The 22675-nt window shown below is 53.7% G+C and overlaps 1 protein-coding gene across 1 annotated transcript in view; it reads left to right on the top strand.

Moving 5' to 3' along the window:
• Window position 1: 1 nt before the first annotated feature.
• The window catches only part of VSTM2L (V-set and transmembrane domain containing 2 like), a gene marked incomplete at its 5' end in the record, with an annotated part of 42716 nt that continues 20042 nt past the window's right edge, over window positions 2-22675 (top strand). The window contains one exon of the mRNA XM_011929210.1: window positions 2-110. Coding sequence (XP_011784600.1) covers window positions 2-110 — 109 coding nt within the window. The remainder of the gene's footprint in view (window positions 111-22675) is intronic.

The raw sequence follows: 22675 nt of genomic DNA, 5'->3' as shown, positions 1-22675 counted from the left end.
GCTCGCCGTAGCGCTGGGTGCCCTCCACTACCTGGCACTTTTCCTGCAACTCGGCGGCGCCACGCGGCCCGCCGGCCACGCGCCCTGGGACAACCACGTCTCCGGCCACGGTGAGTTCGGTCGCCGCCCCCGCGGACTTCCCCACCAAACCCCACCCCGGGCCGCGCCACTCCAACTTGGCCGCCCCGGGGCTCGAACCGGCGGCAGTCGTGGCGGGAATCCCGGGGCGCCCCCTGCCGGAGCGGTGGACTCGCCCTGGCACCCCGACCCTGCGGAGGAGGGGGTACCCGGGGCGCACCCCCGAACCTCCTCCCCCCACACTCGCGCGGATACGCACACCTCTATGGCCACACCGATATGCACAGCCGCGGACACACTCAGACGCACAGTCGCTGCTTTCTCACACTCACAACTCCTACCCTGCACATCTCCACACACCTCAGGTCCCCCTCCTCACTGCAAGCCTTTACACTTATGCCCACTACGCACGCACATCAGGCACTGAGCCGGTGGGCTCACTCTGCCAGCTGGCGCACACGCTTCGCCACAACTCTTGCCTGCCCACCTGCAGACACACTGGTGCGCGTGCACACACACAGGCACACACATACACACACGAACACAATTTGCTCACCCACTCCTCTCCGCTCATCTGCCTTTACTCTTCGTGGGTTTAACCGCACAGAGGCCCTTGTCCTCTCCCTCTCCGCACCCACCCCTTATACCACTGGAAAGGTCCTCGGGGGCAGAAGACCCTGTTTCTTGAGAACTGGTCACCTGAGGCCGCAGCCTCCCTGTTGGGCGGGTGGCATCTGGTGGAAGCCCCTCAGAGCCACCGGAGTAGTTGGGGTTGCTGCTTGCAGCCAGAAGCATGGGAGTGGGAGTGGTAGTGGACGTGGAATGCCTGGTGCTTTTGTCTGCCTCTGGGGGTGGACAGGAAGCCGCTGCCATCCTTCCATAGGGTCCCCCCATCCTCATCCTCGGCCCTAGAGGACTGAAATGTGGGAAATCACAACTCCAGCCGCTGTGGGAGCCGGGGAGCAGACAAACATTCCCAGCACTGGCTGGCTGAGTGTCAGAAGCTCCTGTTAGCCCCAAAGGAGCCCAAGTTGGCAGCAGAGTTGGACTGTATGAGCCTGGCAGCTGTGGGGGCTCCCCCTGGCCCCTGTGAGCCTGGCTCTGGGATGGGAGCTTGAGCATAGATGAAACCAAAGGAGACCTTTCTTCCATGCAGCCCTTCACTAGACAGACTCCCAGCCTTGTGGGGGAGGCTGCAGCCCCAGTGCTGGGCACTGTGGGCCCAGGGCTGCGGGGAGGTTTGCACAAAGGCCAGATAATTGGATGATTTATTCTGATGGGAGTGAGTGAGGGGTGTGGGGGGGTAGATAATCAGGGAAGGCTTTGCTGGGGTATGACACATGAGTGGGATTTCTCCAGTGGAGAGGGGGCCTTCAAAGCCATCCTCAGGGTCTCTGCTTTTGGGGAATCATGACTCCCCACCCCCTTCTGCCTCACCATGTTTGGTAGTAACCACTGTGTGCATCATTTATGTACCCTTCGTACCCCTCACCTGATTTCTACTGACCTGGCTAGAGCGGTGGTAAATAAGGAAAGGGTTCTTTTGATCCTCAACTTACAGATAGGGACACCAAGGCTCAGAGAGGTGAAGGAAGTTGTCCAAGGTCACACAGTAAGAGAGTGACTGAGCCAGGACAGGCCCCAGGGTCTGTCGGGCCAAGACAGCGCTTTTTTCCAGGACATTCATCTCCCTGTCAGATTCCCTCCCATTCTAGGGAAACTGGGAATTCCTCCCTCTCCACCCCTCCTCTCCTCGCTCTGCTCGGTTCCTTGGCACAGTTGGAACTTGCAGTAGGAGGGGTTTCCACAGAAGGGCTTCCCTGAGTTTGCAGTCCCGAGGGGTACAAGGAATGGGACTCTGAGGCTTATGGTCGTTCTGTCCCTAGAGCACCAGACCCCAGGGACTTGGGTGCCACTCTGTCATTCCTGAGGCCCCAAGGTGGCTCCCCCTGTGGAGAAGCAGGGTCTGTCTGCCCTTTGTGTGACAGTCTTTACCTGCCCCCTGGTGCCAGGTAAGCTGAGGGGGCACAGCTCTGCCCAACCAGCTGTAATCTCCCCTCTTGCACCCTGGAGGGTCAAGCTAAGGCCCAGGGCAGGGGCTAGATGAGAAGGAGGCACCCCTAGTTGCTGGGGAAACTGGCTTCTCTCCTGAACCCTCCGTGTGGCTCTAGGCAACTGAGCCACCCCTCTGGGTCTCCCTGTGTCCCTAAAGAAACAAGGAGGCCAGGCTGCCTTCCCCCGACATTGCTAGGTTCAAAGTCACCAAGTAGTGACTGCCGAGGAGCCCCCACAGCTGCCCCTCTGCCGGGCCAAGCACCCGCCACCACAGAAAGGGTTTGGAACCACTCACTTAATCACAAAAAGAAACTGTTATTAATGATAGTGAGACGCGGCGAATAAGTGGGTCATGTCTAATAAGCCATTTGTGTTCAGGAGGAGAATACCAATTTGATAAAAGCTGTGTGTGCTGAAAAAGCTCAGAAATTGCTGTTTAGCAGATTGGAGCCTGATCGTTTCATTATTCCTGGGCTCCGTGTGTCCTCAGCTGATTCAGGAAATGTGGCCCAGTCGGGAAGGTGTTTCTATGTCTGGGGGTGGGGGGTGGGGGCTGGAAGCAGGGACTCCTGGGGAGGGGCACGTTGACCCCAAGTGCTTGGTGGCTGCTCACCCGTCCAGCTCCATCTGAGCCCAACCTGGCCGCCGGGCTCCTGCTTTCCACCTGCCTGCCCTGGAGCTTGTCACAGGGAGAGCCTATGGTCAGATGGGTCAGAAGGGACATCTGTTTTGCTTCCCATCTCCCTCCCAACTCCACTCAATGCACTTGGAAGAGGGCTTTTTCGAGGTGTGAGGAACGAATGGGGAGCATGTATCTCAAGGAGGCACCAGGCACTGGCAGGTAGGGTGGTGATGGTCCGTGTCTGCACCTAGTAGGTGCTCAATAAACAGGAGCGATTTTTGTTTTTTCTTATCAGAAAAATGTTAACTCATTCCCGTGGGCATAGCAGGGATGGGAGGAAAAGGTGCAAATATTGACGAAATGCCTACTGTGTGCCCTGTGCTGCCAAGGCCTTGCCAGTGTTAACTCCCTCAGGCTGACCATTCATGCAAGGTTGGTGTTGGAGATAAGAGGAAACTGAGGCTCAGAGAGGGCCAATGATTTACCCAGAGGTGCTGAGTCTGTACAGAGAGCTGGAAAGCTGTGTTTAGGATGAAGGTGCATTTGGCGGTTCTGGGACTGCCTCCTCCAGGACAGCCTTGAGGCAGGCTTGGCCATGGTGTCTTCCTTCGTGTAGCTGTAACCCAAGCTTGCTCCCTTCTAGCTCCTCAGGGAACCAGCACAGCAATGGATTCCACCAAGAGGAACCAGCCACTCAGAAAGGTGGCAGGTATCTGAGGATACCTGTAGGTTAGAAACAGGCAGCTGGACTGGACCCCAGGATCTTTCCAGATCTTGCCCAGGGGTGGGATCCAGAAGGCAGGGTCTTTGTGAAGATCTCTGTAGACCCCTACAGCTTGCAGAGGACCCAACAAGCCTCACATGGCAGAGTCCCCCCAGGGAATTTGTTACAATGCAGATCCCCCCAAACCCACTGCCAGAATGGTTATTTGATGGGACCTTGGTATGTGCATTTTATTATTATTTTTTAAATTTCTCTTGAGACAAGGTCTTGCTCTATTGACCAGGCTTGAGTACAGTGGCACAGTCTCAGCTTACTGCAACCTCTGCCTCCTGGGTTCAAGCAAATCTTTTATCTCAGCCTCTGAGTAGCTGGGAGTACAGGCGTGCGCTACCACTCTCAGCTAATTTTAAAATTTTTTGTAGAGATGAGATCTCACTATATTGCCTAGGCTGGTCTTGAACTCCTGGGCTCAAGCCATCCTCCCTCCTCGGCCTTCCAAAGTGCTGGGATTACAGGCGTGAGCCACCGCATCTGGTGGAATCTGCATTGTAATAAGTTCCCCAGAGGATTCTCATGCAGCCTGGGGTTTGGAAGCCACTGCCTAAGTATTTACCCATACCTGATGGGAGATGTAGGGACAGGAAATGTCTGGTGCTAGGAGCTGGCTTGGTTTGGTTTCACAGGGGAGGGAGAGGTCCAGACGGGGGCAGGTGGATGGTCCGTGAGAGAAGCCCCAAGAAGCCTCACACTGCAGCAGACAACACCCCTCCCGCCCCCCCCACACCCCTACACACACACAGACACACACACAGACACACACACACACACCCCTCCCCAGGCAGGCACCTTCAATTATTCATATACCCCAGTGCAGACAAAGATCCTGGCTTGGCCGGGGGCTTTGTCCATTGAGTGATTCACTGTCCTGAGATTCTCTCTGTTGCCAGGAGGGACCAGCAGGGCGCTGGGGGAGGGAGGGGGCACGGGGCCATTTGGCAAGCAGCCTGTGCACTGAAAAATGACTCTGGTTTCCTTGCGTTCCTTACTAAACTGTTGGTATCTCACCATCAATAAGCTGGCTAGTTTGGTGGCTGGAAGATGAAGAAAATTGAGTCCTGTCTTCCGAAGGTTATGATGTTAAAAATGTGTTCGTCTTTGTCTCAGACGTTGGTGATTATTCTGTCAATTACGCCTGTAAACACTCTGCCTCGGGCTGAGGGTTTTCCGGCCTCCTGTGGGGAACTGGCCCTCACAAGCGGTTTTCCCCAAGTCCGTCACACCAATTGGTTTTGACACCTTGCCCATTAGCGGCTCCCGCAGCCTTTTCCCCAAACAAGAGGCGCCGCAGGCGGCCAGCAGGACACAGGGAATTCGGTTCCTTGCCATGGTGACAGCAAAGGTGGTGGGCAAAGTCTCCTGTGGAAAACAAGTGGGCAGGGTGACGGGAGTCAGGTAAGTGGCCCCTTCTGATCCACCAGCTGTGGGGGCAGGAGATGGAGCTTTTGGAATGAATCATCGAGGCCCCTTGGGATCATGGTCTCCAAGCCTCCCTCTTACAGATGAGAAGACAGAGACCCAGAGGCAAGGGGGAATTTGCCCAGAATTGCCCTGGAGGGTACTTCTTGGATTTTGGGATTACCTCATCCAACTCTGTACAAATGGAGAGATTGGCTGGGTGCAGCGGCTCATGTAATCCCAGCACTTTGGGAGGCCGAGGTGAGTGGATGACTTGAGCCCCGGAGTTTGAGACCAGCCTGGACAACATAGTGAGACCTCGTCTCTGCAAAAAAAATAGCCAGGCATGGGTATGCACCTGTTGTCCCAGCTTCTCAGTAGACTGAGGCGGGAGGATCATGTGAGCCCAGGAGACAGATGTTGCAATGAGCCGAGATTGCGCCACTGCACTCCAGCCAGGGTGACAAAGTGAGACCCTGTCTCAAAACTAAATAAATAAAAATAAAAACAGGAGAGATAAACATATGGAAGCAAATGTGTGTTGAGTGCCATGCCAGGGCCTTGAATGGTGTCATCTCATTCAATTCTAACAAGAACTCCAAAAGGAAGGACTGTCTCGGGCCCACTGTTTAGATGAAGAAAATGAGACTTAGAGAGGTTAAGTGGCTCACCCAAGGTCACACACCTACCAAATGTTGGAGGCTGGACTTGAACTGAAGAATCTGGCTCCAGGGCTGGGAGGCCAAGGAAAGAGGAGGAAGAGGCCCACTTCACACAGTGGGGAAGAGCAGGGCTGGGCCTTGAGGCTTGGCTCTGGGGTGGAAGGAGTGCAATGGCCTCTGCATTCCACACCCAGGAGAGTGCATGGTGGGGAGAGTGCATGGTGTGAACAGCAGCACAGGTGCCCACGTGAGAGTGTTTGGCCATCACCTTGGACTTTGGGGACCAAACCAGCTGCTGATGGGGTTGTGGGAAGACCCTCTCAGTCCTGAAAGGAGTTTGGGGCCCGCTGGGCACACTGGGGTCAGATTTCCTTGTGTCCTGGGATCCAGGACAATGCCTGGCCCAGGGAGGTCCAAGGAGGACGAAGCAGGGGATGAGGTCTGAATTCTTAAAGCTTTGCTCATTCCAAGTCAGTATATTTTTAAACATTCAAATGATTTTAATTTCATAAGGAAACTATGTTTAAAGGGGGAAAAATCACAAAATTGGAGCCCCTTCCTCATCCCTGATGAGCAGAGAAAGGACATCCTGGAGTGGGCAAGGCTGATGGCACCTTGCAGTGGGTGGTCCCGGGCTCTGTCCTTGGGGTGCATATGCGATGCTGCAGTCATGAGGATGGGGGAGTCCAAGGGTCGTGCCCTCCTCCCCCGACCTCGATGAGACACTTGCATCAGAAAAAGCCGCAGTGGTCCAGCTGGGGAAGAAATCGGCTCCTCTCCTTCCTGCTGGACCCGGGGTCCAGAGCCTTGCCCAACTGGCTCCGCCTGGTGCCCACTGCTCCGGAGAGGTGAGGTGGGGGTGGGGAGGCAGAGAGGGGCTGCTGCTCCTCCAGTTCCCCTTCTCACAGCCAGGCCTCCCTTCCCTTCCTTGAAGCCATCAGGGAGTCCCTGGGACTCAGCTCCACCCTCCACCCTCAGTTTCAACCCTCTTCAAAACCCCCCAGGGCCCGCAACAAGATTGGGTCCTACCTGAGAGATGATTTTAGGCAGAACCTAGAGAAACCTCTTACATTTTAACAGTTATGCATTTATTTTAATGTGTACTGAAAAAATATAACCAGCACATCAAAACTGTGATTTCACAGATATGATTGCTTAGGATGAGACTAACGGAGGTATTCAAAAATGGTGGGTTAGTTTATAGAAAAACATTAAGGACATAATAGAGCATACGGTGCGTGGGCAAGTCCGTGGGGATCCATGGTGCAGACATGACTTGGGGACCCGGGGGCATCCGACGGGATGCTGCCATGTTTGGGAAGCTTGGTCATTCATTCATTCTTTTATTCATTCAACAAATATCAACTGGGCGTGTTCTGGGCATCAACTGTCATGTTCCAGGCTGTTTTAGACACTGGGGACTTACCAGTGAAGAAGACAGCTAAGGTTCTTGCTCTCTTAGAGTTCTCAGTCTAGTGGGGGAGACAGAAAACTGAACCCGTAAAGAATATATAAGTGTAGAGCTGGGTGCAGTGGCTCATGCCTGTAATCCCAGTGACTCAGGAGGCTGGGGCCGGAGGGTCACTGGAACCCAGGAGATTGAGACCAGCCTGGACAACATAGTGAGACCCTGTCTCTAAAACAAAAAAATACAAAATTAGCCAGGTGTAGTGGCTTATGCCTGTAGTCCCAGCTACCTGGGAGGCTGGGGTGGGAAGATCACTTGAGCCCAAGAGTTCAAGGCTGCAGTGAGCTGTGATTGCACCACTGCCCTCCAGCCTGGGTGACAGAGTGAGACCCTGTCTCCTAAAAAAAAAAAAAAAAAGAAGAAGAAGAAGAATATACATATGTATTGTGATAAGATTTAAGAAGTTGGGGCCAGGCGTGGTGGCTCACACCTGTAATCCCAGCACTTTGGGAGGCCGAGGCAGGTGGATCACAAGGTCAGGAGTTCAAGACCAGCCTGGCCAAGATTGTGAAACCCCGTCTCTATTAAAAATACAAACATTAGCCGGGCGTGGTGGCAGGCACCTGTAATCCCAGCTGCTTGGGAGGCTGAGGCAGAGAATTGCTTGAATCTGGGAGGCGGAGATTGCAGTGAGCCAAGCGAGACTCCGTCTCAAGAAAGAAAAAGAAAAAGAAAAAAGCTGGGATAATTTTAAACACAGAAACACAGAGAAGGACACTCACCTGTGGGGCAGTGAGGGTGCCCAGTAGTGAGCTCCCTGTCACAGGAGGTGTGCAAGCTGAGCCCTACCCGTTACTAGCTGGGGATATTAGTGAGGAGATTTCTGCCTTATTTCCCAAAGGAGCAAAGACTGTTGAAGTAGGCAGAGCAGCCAGAACACAGTGGGCGGCTAATAAAGATCTGTCACACAGCAACTTAGTGATGGTGCTGGCACAAGGGCCCAGGTGGGTGGAGCTTCCAATGCCGAGGATGTCCTGGCCCCACCCAGGGGTCATGGCAGGGATGGGGCCTTCTCTGTCCCCTGTGGCGTGGGGACAGTGGCTCCTCGGTGACTTCACTTTAGCTCTTAAAGTGCCAGGATGGGGAGAGGGGCTGGGGGATGCTGTTTTTTGTCTACCATGCGCCCCTCTCCCACACCCTGTGTTTGCCTTGCTGGGTGACTTGGCATGTCCCTGCCCCTCTCTGGGCCTCAGTTTCCCCACTGAACAATGGTGAGTTTACCTGAGCTCCAAGCCTGTAGAATTCTTCCATCTGTATACTTAGAAACCACATCTTCTGTCCCGCAGCCAGCATGTATGTGCGTGTGTGTGTGTGTGTATGTGTGTGTGTGCGTGTGTGTATGTGTGCAGGCGAGGATGGAGCTGGTGGGAGTGGTAGGATTCCATCAGCACCTTAACTCTCAGTGGCCTGCAGGCATCTGTGGACCAAACAGCAACCAGCATTCATCAAGCACTCTCTGTGTTTCCATCGCTTCCCCTGCCTCCTCTCATCTACTCCTCACCATGCTAGGAGGCGGGCACTCCCATTTTACAGAGGAGGACACTGAGGGGCGTGGTGCGACTTGCCTGAGGACACACAGATGCTGAACAGCAAAGCCGGGCTTGAGCCCAGCTTCTGGGACGACAGAGCCAGAGTTCGTAGCCTGCGCATCTGTCCTGCTCCGGGCTGCCAAGCTGCGTGTGTGGGCAGGTGCTTTGTTCCGGAGCAGCGCTCCTGGCTTGCTCGGATTCTCACAGGGGTCAGCGCTGCCAAAATGCTGAGAATGCCCTGTTCTGGCTAGAAGCACATGGCTCCAAAAGTCTAGGCGCCTGCGTCTGAGTCCAGCACTATTAGTGGGAATGGTGGGGCCCTGGGGGCGTGTGTGGGACCCTGTGTGTTCCTGCCTGGAGTTTCGAGTGGAGGGAGTGGTGTTTCTCTCTGACTGTGTAGGTGGGGGGTGTGTCTGGGGGGTGACTGTGTGGTTGGAGGGACAGTGCAGACTGAGAGGAAGGCTGCAGGTAGCTCAGGTCTGGGCTGGTGCGCTCTGCCCTGTGCCCGTTTGCCTCAGTACCAGCCTTCCCTGCCACCTGCACACTGGTGCCCTTGAAGGTGAGACGCGGAGGCTATGGAAGCATCTGGAAGGTTAGAGCAGGAGTCAGAGCCGGGGGAGGGGACCTTGCTCCAGCGAGCTACCAGCGAGCAGGGCAGCAGTGTCCACCTGTGCCTGGGAAGTGCTCTCCAGCGGCCCCTCCCTCTCTGGATCTCTCTCTCTCCCTGCCCTACTGCTCTGTGGCTCTTTCTTTCTCTCTCCCTCTGTCTGGGTCTCTCTGATCTTTCTCTGTCTCTTTTCCTCTCTATCTCTGTCTTTCGATCTCTTTCCTCTCTCTTTGTTCCTTTGTGTCTGTTGGATCCATCATCCCCTCTCTTCTCACCACCCCCACCCGTTCCTTCCTTTCTCTCCGGTACGCACACAGCTCTCTTCGATGACATCTCAGGATTACACATACATATATTCCGTATATCATGGTGACACCCACACAGAGCAGGCACTCAGTCAATGTCAGCTGAATGAATGAATGAGTGACCAAATGACGAAGCTGGAGGGGACACTGACGCTTGTCTACACTGGTGGTTCCTAATTTTTTTGGAAGTCACACTCCTCTTGAGACGCTCATGGAAACTATGGATCGTTTCCTCAAAAAATGCCACGGAGTTTTGCCCACAAGCTTCAAAGGGTTTTTCGAGGCCCCCAAAGCCTGTCTATGGCCCTAAGCAGAAGCAGCCTTCATTTCACGGGAGAGGCCCAGACAGTAGTCAGGGCTGGCTTTGGGACATGGGACAAGTCTGTGGCAGGGCCGGGCTTGGATCCTGGAGTCCTTTCTCTCTCCCTGCAGCCCTCTCATGCCAGCTGGGTAGGAACAAACTTCATTCACTTTTCCTAAGTCCTTGATGAGCATACTCAGAGAGCTGGGGTCGGGAAGAGATAATGGGGGACTGTAAAACAGACAGGAGCCCAGGGAACAGTGCATAGGCAGGTGGGCCAAGTGAGGGAGGTCTCTAGAGGGAGGTCACTGTGTCCTAGTGCAGTCAGGGAAGACTTCCTGGGGGAGGCAGGCTCCTTCTGGGCCTGTATCCAGGGACCGCTGGGGCTGAGAGGGGATTCCAGAGGCCAGCCTGGAGCTGCGCCTGGCTGCTTGGGTCTGGTAGAGGCTTCATGTGGAGAACCGTGTGCATGTATTTAGAAAAGCAGGCTGCAGCTGGAACCTCCAAGAATCGGCTCTGGAGTTTGGTCGTATCCCCTGGAGAAGGGGGCAGCCCTGGAAGCCTTCTGAGTGGGGAGAGCGCACCGCCAGGTTGGCGTTGGGGTAGGTTGGCTGTGGTGAGTGGAGATGGGGAGCCGAAGCAGGACTTGAGGCTGGAGGGGGTGTGCACGGACAGGAGAGGCTGCTCCCGGGAAGGCGCTGAGTTTGGTGTGAGCCTTGCTGAGTTTGTGGTTCATGGGATGCTAGGGCTGGCCAGGTATCCAGGGAGGGTGGGAACGTGGGCTCAGAAAAAGAGGGAATCGGGGATGGGTGTGCGCACGTGTGTGTGCGTGTCTGTGTGTATGTGTGTGGTGTGTGTGCATGTATGTGTATGTGTGTATTGTGTGGTGTGCATGTATATGTCTACGTGTGTGTATATCTGTGTGTGTGTGGTGTCTGTGTGTGATGTGTGGGTGTGTGCATCTGTGTGTATATGTGTGTGGGGTGTGGATGTCTGTATGTGTACGTGTGTATGTGTGCATGTGTGTGTGGGATGTTTGGGTGTTTGTGTGTGTGTATGTGTGTGTGGGGAGTGTGTGTATATATGTACGTGTGTGTATGTATGTATGTGTGTATATGTGTATGTGCGTGTGTATGTGGGTGTATCTGTGTATGTGTGTGTATATGTGTGTAGGGGGTGTGGGTGTGTGTACGTGTGTGGGGGGAGTATTTGGGTGTGTATGTGTGTGTATGTGTGTATGTGGGGGGAGTAGGTGTGTGCATATGTGTGTGTATGTTTATGTGTGTGTGCATGTGTGTGGTGTGTATATGTGTATGTGTGTCTGTATTGTGTGTTGTGTGTGTGTAATGCGTGTGTGTGTACACTGGCCTGCTTTCCAGTCCTTGCACACACCAAGTTCCTTCCCTCCTCCAGACCTTTTCTCTCCCTGGCTGTTCCCTCTGCTCCTCGTGCTCTGTTCCCGCCTCCCTGGCTCCTGGCTACCCCCATGCTCCACGGACCCCTTAGAGAAGCCACAAGCCCATGATCTGTCAGAGCCGCATCGCACGGCCCGCAGCAAACGTGGGGCTCCCATTCAACACGCCCACCTTGCAGAGGGGAAAACTGAGGCTTAGAGAGGCATGGTGAGCTGGGGTGCCACACCTAGTTCAAAGCAAGGATGCAGAGCCCAACCCTATTTTCCCCCAACCCGGCATTTTAAGGGTGTCTCTTGGGATGGGGGTGGGGTCTTGACTGACCCCTCCTTCCTCAGAGGCCCCAGGCTGGGGCCCGAGGTGGGGAAGGCGGAGAGCAGACGGCGGGCTGTCTGTTTCTCTTTGTGAGGTTTTAAAAAAATCATTTCCGGCGTTGAAGGCGGCGGCAATTAGGGCCTGCTCGCTGGGGAGCTGTTTGCCGCCTGTCATCGGTCCGGGAAAGGGTCCCTAATGGAGGCCCGGCGGCCAGAGCGCAGGGTAGTGGAAATAGTGCTCAAAACAAAGCTTCACTAATGGTCTCCCGGCAGGCAGCGGAGGAGAGGGAGGGGCGGGCAGACAGCGGCTGAAGGCCCCTGGGACAGGGCCCAGATCCACCAGCTCCTCTCTCCGCGGCCCTTAGACACCCTCCAGCTAGTGCGGGAAGCCCCAGGCCCCTACCCGCGCTGCTGCTTTCTTGCTCTGTGCTCTTGGCCTGTGAAATTCCCTCCCAGGCCGTGGGAACAGTGCGTGCCAAGGTCCTGGGGTGGGGCCCAACCCCTTCAGCCAGGAATTCTCTGGTTCTAGAATAGCCTTAGAGTTTGATAAGTCCAAGGGGCCAGGATCCTTGGAGAAGGAGGAGCTAGAGCCAGACTACGTGGGGAAGTGACAGGAGAGCAGCCTGATCCTGACTGGGAGCCCACTGTGTGCCTGCGTGATCTCACTGCAGCACTGCCCACAGTACCCATTTTACCGATGAGGAAACTGGGCTAGAAGCTCAGAGATTAGATTCACCTACCTTGAGGAGGTGCAGTTGGGTTGAAATCCAGGTCAGCCTGACTCCAGAGCCCACATATTTACTGTTGCATCCTTGCATTTCGCAGACACAATTGGGCAGGGGTGGCAGGGGCTGGGGTGGGGCATCTACTAGGTCCTGGGTCAGGGGTCAGGTATGAGCCAGGCCAGGTTCTGGTCAGGGTGGGGCCACACCCCCCTACCCATTGGGCACCCTCAGAACCTCTGTTCTGGAACATCCCAAGTGCCTGCCTCCATCTGTACCCGTCCGTTGGTCTCTGCCTTCCCTTTTGCCCCATTCTTCATGTCCCTGGCCCTCCTGCCTCCACCCTCAGCGCCACCCACAGTCCTCACTCTTCTTTCTCCTCAGTGGCTCTGAGGCTGCTCCTTTCTGGGGTTCCGGAGCAACCCCATCCCTGTGGTTGATGCAGCCTCCTTTGCTTCCCCCACTTTCTCCCTTTCAGCCCCTCCTGGCAGCAGGGGATGGCTATGCGCCTCGGCTTTGGAGTCTGACACTGAGTCTCAAATCTTGCCCCACTCCAGTCTCTCTGAGCCTCGTTGTGCATCAGTGCAATGGGCTCACCCCACTAGCTTTGCAGGATGTACTGGGGAGGATGAAAATAAACGGTATCGGTAGAGACGTCGGGACGCCTGTGTGCTTGCTCCCGGCTCCTGGCTCCCTACCCCGGCCCCTGCCCTATCTCTGGCTCCCTGAGCACTCCCACGCTTGCCTCTCTCCCTCCCACCCACTCTCACTCCTTGTGGCCCAGACATGGGAAGAGGAGGCGGGAATTCCACTGGGGAAACCTGCTCAACTCCCACAATCCTGCAAGTGCCAGAATATTTTAGTTCTTCTTAAATCTCCCTAGATTTGTAATTCCACTGCTGTCTCCCTCAATATGTACTGGTGGCCTTGGGAGGCGCCCTGCTTCCAGCTTGCCAGCTCCAGCACTTCCTGCCCGGCTATGTTGGGGGGCCGGGCAGGGAAACTGGGCAAGTCCCCACCTTCTCTGTGCCTCAGTTTCCCCATCTGTAAGAAGAGGACAATGATAGTGGCCACTTGCCAGGTTATTTTGGGGATTAGGTAAGATATTTTATTGTATTAAAGAAACACCTCTATAAAAAGTAATGAATTACTGATAATGTGCAACAGTGGTAGATGAACCTCAAAAACCCTATGCTAAATGAAGGAAGCCAATCACAAAAGACCACATATTATATGATGCAGTTTATATGAAATATCCAGAATAGGCAAATGTGAGAATGCAGATTTGAGGTTGCCAGGGGTTAGGGGCGAGTGGGGAGTGAGGAGTTTTCTTCTGGGGGGAAGAGAGCATTTTGGGACTAATTGCATCACATTGTGAATGCACTAAATGCTACTCAATTGTCCACTTTAAAGTGGTTAATTTTGGCCGGGCACAGTGGCTCACACCTGTAATCTCAACACTTCAGGAGGCCGAGACGGGCGGATCATGAGGTCAGGAGTTCGAGACCAGCCTGGCTAACATAGTTAAACCTTGTCTCTACTAAAAAATACAAAAAAATTAGCCGGACGTGGTGGCGGCTGCCTGTAATCCCAGCTTCTTAGGAGGCTGAGGCAAGGGGAATTGCTTGAACCTGGGAGGCAGAGGTTGCAGTGAGCCAGGATAACACCACTGCACTCTGACCTGGGTGACGGTGTGAGACTCTGTCTCAAAAAAAAAAAAAGAAAAAGAAAAAAAAGTTAGCTATTTAAATTTTTACTAGGCAGGGCACCCCCTCCTCCAGCAGCCAGAGACAGGCAAGGACCCACTGGGGTGAATGTGCTTGTGTGTGTCTAAGACTCAGCAAGGAGTGGGTTCTACCAGGGAACAGCGGTTGTTGTGGACCTTCTGGGTGCTACACACTGAAACAGGCTCTTCACTTGCATTTGTGCATTTAATCCTCACAATAAGCCTGTAATCAATGACAGTGGGAAACCAGATCTCAGAGTAGTGAAGCAACTTGCACAATGCCACCCAGCACGTCAGGGAGAACCGTGGCTCACATCCTCACTGTAAATCCTGGGCTCCGCCTTGCCCTAGTGCCTGACCGCCCCCTGGCCCCTTCCCCCTGGTCCCTTCCCCCGTTAGCCACCACACCAGCACTTCCTGTGGGCAGAGCACAGTCTGAGCTCTGCGGAGCCTGGGGTTGCAGAGAAGAAGGAGGCTTTGGACTGAATGGGACAAGAAGCCCGTGATGGTGTGTGGCCCACTCAGGAGAGTAAACAGCTCCCACCAGGGGCAACATTTCTTTGATGTCTCCTATTTCATTCAAAATTTATTACTTCTATATTCTATCCCATAATATATTCATGTTTGTTTTAATACAAAAATAACATTCTTGTCCCATGTTTCTGGAGTGAAGTCAATGCCTCAGGAAGTTGCTTTCCTGGTTTGAGCAGCGCAGACCGTAAAGGAGTCATCCATTTGTTTCTTTGTTCATTCATTCTCCAAGTATGCATTCAGGTCTCTTCATTCCTTAAGTGGGTGTTAATTCTCACTACCGGCAATGATGCTGTGCCGAGAGCCACACTGCAAGAATCAGCAGGACTGGGATAGGGAAGTGGCAGGGAAGTTCTCCAGGTACATGGCCCAGCAGGAGCAAGGCTTGGAGGTGGGAAGTAGTGATGGGTTGTGAGATTGGGCCATGGCCATCGGAAGCCAGGGCTGGTGACGGTGCTGGGTGCCTGCTGGTGTCCACACTTGAGCAGGACCTGCGTCCCAAGCCCCTTGTGATTAAAAAGAGTCTCTGCTTGGTGCTGCTCCAACTTTAACACCTAACCCTTGCCAGTCTCCCTTGTTAATGAGAAAAAACGGAGATTGAGGCTCATAGCCTTCAGCAGGCAAGCTTCTTTGGCTAGAATTTACGAATGCTGTTTGGTTTTCATAGCGTTTATTTTTACAGTTACCCTCTATTTATGGCAAGTGATGCTGATTTTTCATTTATGGCGGTAATAAAAGTCTTCTTTTAACCTGAATTTATTTAAGTAAAAAGGGAAAGATGCTTTGAAAATAGATGTTAAGTAAATAATGGTGCATGTGGTACAGGGACCCTGTAAAAATGGGGATGGCGGCTAAAAGGCTGGGCTTGGGAGACCCCTCTCAGGTATGCCCTTTCCTGTTCTGAGTCCCCCCTGACTGTGCAGACCTCAGTCAGCCTTCAGGTTCAAGCATGTCCCCTCCTACTGGTAACCTTCCCTGACTCTCCAGGCAGACATGAGCTTATCTTTCCCCCAGGATCTTCTAGAACCTGCACCTCCTTCCATAGCTCCAGCATGTAGTTTGCCCTGCATAACCCTGAGCAGCACTGTGATTCATGGCCATATGAACAGTGCACATTCTGAACAACTGTACATGGCGGTCCAGGTTCAATCCCAGCCATTGTTCCTATAGCAGTCTCTGGCATGTGTGTCTCTCCTGGGGCCTGCAGGCTCCCTGTGGTCAGGGGCCTGATCTGTGGCATCCTGGGAAGCCTGGCACAGGGCCTGGCTTAGGGTAGGGGGTCCATCAGAGTTGATCTCTTCCATTCCTTTTGAGGGAGGACTTAAGCTCCTACTGCATGCCGAGGCAGACACCTCCCACCAAGGCATGCTGCAGTTCCCTAAACTTTCTTACAAAATGCCTTCTTCTTGGCTTCTTAGGAAGAAAGCCCGTCTGTGTTTGCTTGCCTATTCCAAGGTGAAACAACCTTCATCAACTCACACCTCCATTCCTCCTGCTGCAGGCACCTGTCAGGGGCCAAGGGCTGCCCAGAAAGAAACAAAGAGAACCCTCGGGTGCCTCCCTGGGGAGGAGAGGGCCCTGGATGGGGCCCTGGACACAGCCAGGCTTCTTTGTTTCTGGAGGGCTTTTCCGTCCTATTTATCTGGGTTTTCCTCTTATGGGGGTTTTATGTCTTCTGATTTTAGAAGCCAGCTGAGATTTACAGGCGGTTGGGCTGAGACCTCATTAAATCCTCCCTCTCCAGCCCAGGAGAGCTCTTATTCTGCTTCCCAGCTGGGAGGCAAGGTGGCCACAGGCCTTCCTGAACCTGGAGCACACACACCCTTGTGGCCCTGCCACCCAGCTGAGCTGGGCATAGACCAGGCTTCCTGGAAATGGCCCCGGAGAATCACACTTTTTCTAGCTGAAAAGGTTGGGGCTTAGATAAGATTTAGGCTTCAGTGGGGGAAATTTTGCAGCCAGCTTGAAGTCAGGCTGAAATCTAACTTGTCCCTTGATGCTGTGTGATCTCAGGCACTGACTCTCCCTCTCTGAGCCTTGGCACTCCCTCTGTGAAATGGTGCTGATAATAGTACTATCTCATCACGTCTGAGAGGATGAAAGGGGTCCTGTGTACAGTGTCTGGCATAGAGGAAGGGCTTCCTTCCTTCAACCCCAGGGCAGGGGACTGGCTCCAATGGCCCCCAGGTTCTCTGAGCTTTGGTTTTCTCACACTGCTGGAAAAGGGCCTGGTATGGAAGTGGGCAGTGGCTGCAGAGGCTGTGGATGTCCCTTACTCTGTCTTCATCACTGCAACAATGGGGCCAGCAGAAACAGGGAAGTGTTTGAATTCTAGAGTCCCAAGGTCTGAGTTCTAATCCCAGCTCCTGCTCCTGACTTGCACTGTTACACAGTCTCTGAGCCTCAGTGTCCCTGGCTGTAATAAAGGGACAATGATCCCTGCCCAGCAGGATCACTGCGAGCGTCATATGGGATCAGGCACATCACCTTCCTGTTGCATTGTGGGCTGCAATCAGAAAGGTGGTGCCATGGGGTTGCTAGGCTGGCCTGTAGCCAACAAGGGTTGGGGAGCCACTGGCAAAGCAGCACCCCCCTCCTGGCACTGTCAGCCTTTATTTATTGCCCTGTTTCTTTCTTGGTTGCGTTTCACAAGATGACTTTATGGGCTATCTCAGGGGAGCCTCCAGCCTGCCTGTCAGTCTGGCTACGTGGCCCCTCAGCTGGGCCAGGTGGGCCAGGCTGGCCTTGGGCAGCCAGTGGCCACAAGGGCCAGGAGGAGGGGTAGTGGGGAGGGGGCCGGCCTGCTGAGCCCCACTTAGGACCTCCCTGGTTGTGCGTGTCCATAGTGTCCACATGTCTGTCCCTATCCCTGCTCCTGTGGGCACAGTCCCCCCAGAAACTCCAATCTGGCACAGAGCAGGTACCCAATAAATGTTGAGTGAATGAATGAACAGGATGAATGAATGAATGATCTCTATGCTCCTTGGTTTTTTTTCCTTTGAACTTCAGTCCTCTGGGACCTTCCTTTCTCACTTGATTGATTGATTGATTGATTCATTCATTCACTCATGTGTTTAGCACACGCCTAACCACCTTCTGTGTGCCTGATCTGGGCTGGGCAATGCAGGGTGCCTGACCTGGGAAAGCTTCCAGCTTGCAGGAGACCCAGACACCTCAGTATCTGTCATATAAAACACTCCAGGGCAGGGAGAGGCAGCCTCAGAGACCTCTGGGGGCACCAAGCAGGGCTTCCACCCTAGCCTGAGGAGGGAGGACACCTTCAGGCAGAGGACTACCTGTGAGTCAGGATTCCAGGGACAGTGTGCAGGCTGTGTCCTTAGGGGAACACATGTAAGTGGCCAAGAGGGGCTGCAGTTGGGGTCTGGGGAGAGCCAGAGCCTGCAGACTTTGGATACCAAGCCTGGGAGCCTGATCTTGTCCCTGGGGGCTGGTAGTTTCTCAACGAGGCCCAAGTACAGGAGCTTCCTGAAGGTCCCAGGCAGCCCGGAGCAGGGAAAATGGGATCCTCCCCCTGCCTGCCACCAGAGCTGCTACAGCAGCGTGTTCCCTGAGCATCTACTATGTGCACGGCATTGCTCTGGCTGCCGGGACATAGCAGTGAACAGACTAGAATCTCCTGCCTTTAACTAGAGTCTCCATCTTCAATTCTAGTTGGAGTACAGATGATACATAGAAATAAAATGAGCAAACATATAATAGAGGAGTGATGAGTGGTAAGGAGAAATATGAGGTAGGGAAAAGGGAACCGTGAGAGGGTTGGCGGGGGGGCAGGGAGGGCCTCCCTGAGGAGGTGACATTGAAGCTGAGGTTTGAAGGAGTTGAAGATGCGGGGAGTGATATTCTGGAACAAGTCTAGGGGATTTTTGTTTTCTTTCTCTCTTTCTTTCTTTTTTTTTTATTTTGAGATGGAGTCCTGCTCTGTCGCCTGGCTGGGGTGCAGTGGCGTGATCATAGCTCACTGCAGCCTTGGACTCCTGGGCCCCAGCGACCCTCCCACTCTAGGAGATTTTTATTGTGAATCCACTGCTGCAGTCAGCCCAGGGAAGCCAGTAGAGGCTTTAACAAAATTCTGGTAAAATATACATAACATAAAGTTTCCCATTTTCCCCACTTGTAAGTATATGATTCAACCGCATCAAGAACATTCAGGCTGCTGTGCAGCCATCGCCACCATCCGGTCCAGAAATTGTCCATCGTCGGAAACAGAAACTCTGTGCCTGTTCAGTAGCAACTCCCCTCCCCTGCCGCCAGCCCCTGGCAGCCCCCGTTCTGCTTTCTGTCTCTGTGAGTTTCAGTTACACCATATGTGTCTTTCTGTGACTGGCCTGTTTCACTTAGCATAATGTCCTCAAAGTTCATGTATGTTGCGGCGTGTGTCAGAATTTCCTTCCTTTTTAAGGCTGAATACTACTCTATTGCACAGATGGACTAGATTTTGTTTGTCCATTCATCACTGGAGGTTTCTGAATAGGGAGCATCCCAGTGTGATCTAGTGAGAAATGGGGCCAGGCTGAGGGGTGACCAAGGGGTCAGTGGGGCCACAGTGGTTCTCACTGTGCCTCTCTCTAGCCTCAACTCTGCCTTGGTTTTCCTGAATAGAGCTGCCCCTGCCATCAGTCCCCAAGGGGAGTCCTGCTTTCATTCTGATGGGTGTGCTGAGGACCAATCTCTGCAGGCTTCCTGGAGGAGGTAGCCTCCCAACCAGAGATATGAAGGTTGAAAGGGCTAGAAGGGCTGTGCAGAGGGAGACAGGAGATTCAGGGCTGGACCAGAGGGTTTGGGATGGGGAATCTGGGCTCAGAGATGGAGGGAGCTGAGGGCTGCCTGTGCTGGATGAGCCCCTGTGGCTTGCATGAGTCCCGCTGGCTCCCAGGGACCATAGGAGCACCAGAGGAAATGAGCACAGAGAAGAGCTAGAGGACTGGTGGGTGAGGGGCTGCAGGGCCCACGGGTGAGTAGAATGCAGATGCGCCCAATGCATAATCCGATGAGGTGACAAGGAAGCATCTTTAGCCATCTTTCTGGAGATGATAGGGTGTTTGAACTAGGAGGCGAAAGAAAGCAGTGCTGTTTATTGAGCACCTACTATGTGCCCGGCATGAGGCACATGTTGTCTTGTGTAATCCTCTCATCAGCCCTCTCATTCTTCCCTTTTTCCAGATAAAGGAACTGAGGCTCTGGGAAGCAAAGTGGTTTGCCCAGGTCACACAGCTAGGGAGTAGGGGAAATAGAGTTTGAACCTAGGCCTGAAGGCAAAGCTCTAAGGGTTCATGCTGAACCAGGGCCTGGGAGGTTAAGAAGGTCAGGGCCCTAGTCTCAAAGGGCAGGCCAGGTCCCCCAGGTCATCTCCTGCCTTTCCCAGAAGCCAAACCCAGTGACTCTGGCCAGAGCCACAGAGCCATTTCCTGCAGCTGATGCACCGATAACCAGGCCTGGGGTTAATTAATACATCGCACCCCCAATTAAAAGCAGAAAGAAAGAAGAAGATGTTGCATTCAATCAAGTCCCCTTCTCCTTCTCCTGCAGAATCCTAATTTGTGGACACCGGTTTTAATTGTCTTCCCAGCGAGTCCAGCCCAGCGCAGGCCCTGAGGTTGGAGAAGACAATTGCATCCTTCTCAAAAATCTATAACTATACCAGCCTCCCTGGGGACTGGCTGTGAGGAGTTACCTGAGTAGGGAGGGGGGCTCAGGGGCAGGATAAGTCAAAGAGGAGAGATGGATTCTATGTCCCAGACTCAGCAGTGATGCTGACATGGGGATTAGGGTCTGGGTAGCTGGAGGGAAAGAGTATGGGTAGGGGGCCGGGTTACAGGCTTCCACTTAGAGCCCTCTAGAACTGGGTTCAGTTTCACCATTTACTCAGTCTGTGGCCTTGGGCGAGTCACTGACCCTCTCTGAGCTTCAGCCTCCCCATCTGAAAACGGGGATGATAATGAACATACGCACTCCATAGCATCATGGTGGGAGCCTGAGAAAATGTGTGTAAAGAGCTTGCACCTGGGTGTGGTGGCTCACGCCTGTAATTCCAGTGCTTTGGGAGGCTGAGGCGAAGGGAGCTTGAGCCCAGGAGTTTGAAACAAGCCTGGGCAACATAGCGAGACCCTGTCTCTAAAAAAAATTTTAAAATTAGCTTGTTGTAGTGGCATGCACCCATAGTCCCTGCTACTTGGGAGGCAGAAGCAGGAGGATCACTTGAGTCCAGGAGTCCATGGCTGTGATGAGCTGTGTTCGGCTCACTGCCGTGCTCGTGCCACTCCACTCCAGCCTGGATGACAGAATGAGACCCTGTCTCAAAAAATAAGTAAACATGGCCAGGCGCAGTGGCTCATGCCTGTAATCCCAGCACTCTGGGAGGCCAAGGTGGGCCGATCACTCAAGATCGGGAGCTTGAGACCAGCCTGGCCAACATGGTGAAACTCTGTCTCTACTGAAAATACAATAATTAGCTGGGCATGGTGATGTGAGCCTGTAATCCCAGCTACTTGAGAGGCTGAGGCAGGAGAATCGCTTGAACCTGGGAGGCAGAGGTTTCAGTGAGCCGAGATCACACCACTGCACTCCAGCCTGGGCAACAAGAGCGAGACTCTGTCTCAAAAAAAACAAAACAAAATAATAAATAAACAAACAAAACAAAGAGCTTAGGACAGTGCCTGGCACAAAACAAGTAGTCTATCATTACTTCATCATTACATCAGCAGCAGCAGCAGCAGCAGCAGCAAAATACACATCAATCACCTTCCAGTTTCTGGTGCTGGTGCAGTATCCTCACTCACAGAGTTAGGAGAGGGAGGAAGACCCTGTTGCTGATTGAGCTGCCTGCTTTCAGTGGGGGTGAGAGGAACTGAGCTCCCCATCTCTGGAGGTGTGCAAGTGGGATGCCGAAGTGTGGAGCCTAGTGGCTAAATTTTACCTGATCACTCTGACCAAACCCTGATAGGGGCTGGGGCAGACCCATGGATCTTGGTTACAACTGCCAGTCAGACCAATGTTTAAAATCCAGCTCTGTGTGAATCTTGGGCAAGTCATTTTACTTTTCTGAGCCTCACTTTCCTCATCTGTCAAGTGGGAGTGGGCAAGAGTGTTAGAGACAATGTCTGCATGGTGTTGGGCACACAATAGCTGCTCAAGAAAGGAAATGGATTTCTTTTTTAAACAAAGCTTTCTTTCCTGCCTCCCTACCCTTGCTCACAGGGTTCCTGCTACTTGACACTTTCAGGCCTGCCTCTGCTTGTCAATATCCACCCATCCTTCAAGGCCTGGCTTAGGTGCCACCTCCTCTCTGAAGCCTTCCCAGATTCCCCTCCTCCCCCACATGGAAGTGACCCTTCCCCTTCCCAATGCCCAAGGCTCTGCCCTTAGGACATCTGTTACTTTCCCCTTCTGATGATCTGAGCTGGTGGGGCTCTCAGGACCATCAGGATTAACCTGAATTGTACAGAGGAGCAAACAGAGGCTCAGAGAGGGAAGAGAGTCTCTGAAGGTCACACAGCAAGTCTGTTGGCAGAAACAGGTTCCATCCTCCATCCTTGGCTCCCAGTCCAATGTTCCTGGCACTTACCTACGTCCACAGCGGGCTTCTCCCTCTGGGGCAGCTTGGGATGGGGACCGAGACAGGCCTTGGTGCTGCTGAGTGTGAAGAGGGAGGCCCAGATTTGTCATCAGATGCCGAGAGCCTTGGGTTTCACACTTGTCCTGTGGACACATTGCCTTCTTCACTACCGAGGTCTGAGTCAAAGGGTCCCTGAGGGGGCCTCCCCCAACCCACCCTCAGTAGACAGCTCCTGGCCAGCTCTGGGGATCAGAGAGGCTCTGGGACCACAGCCTCGCTGTGGAGTGGGAGAGCTGGTGGCCGAACCCGCAGCTAACTCAGTTGGCTCCCACGAGGCCTTGAACCTGCTTCTCTCCCTGTCCTCCCACCTGAAGCCCCTCCCTGCTCCCAGCTTCACTACCTAGCCCACTGGGGCTAAGGTGAGGGCAACACCTCCTCCAGGAAGCCTTCCCCAATTGCCTCCAGCTGGGTGAAATGCCGCTGCTGTGCCTGCCCAGGCCTTTTCACTCAGAATGAAACAAATTCCCCACCCTACCCCACAGGAGTCTGCAAGGTTGGCCATTTGAGATTGAGCCTTTTTTTTTTTTTTTT

Source organism: Colobus angolensis, unplaced genomic scaffold (assembly GCF_000951035.1).
Source record: "Colobus angolensis palliatus isolate OR3802 unplaced genomic scaffold, Cang.pa_1.0 Scaffold8, whole genome shotgun sequence".
Classification (NCBI taxonomy): Eukaryota; Metazoa; Chordata; class Mammalia; order Primates; family Cercopithecidae; genus Colobus; species Colobus angolensis.
Note: the sequence above shows the minus strand (reverse complement) of the source record. Positions and strands in the feature narration are given on the sequence as shown.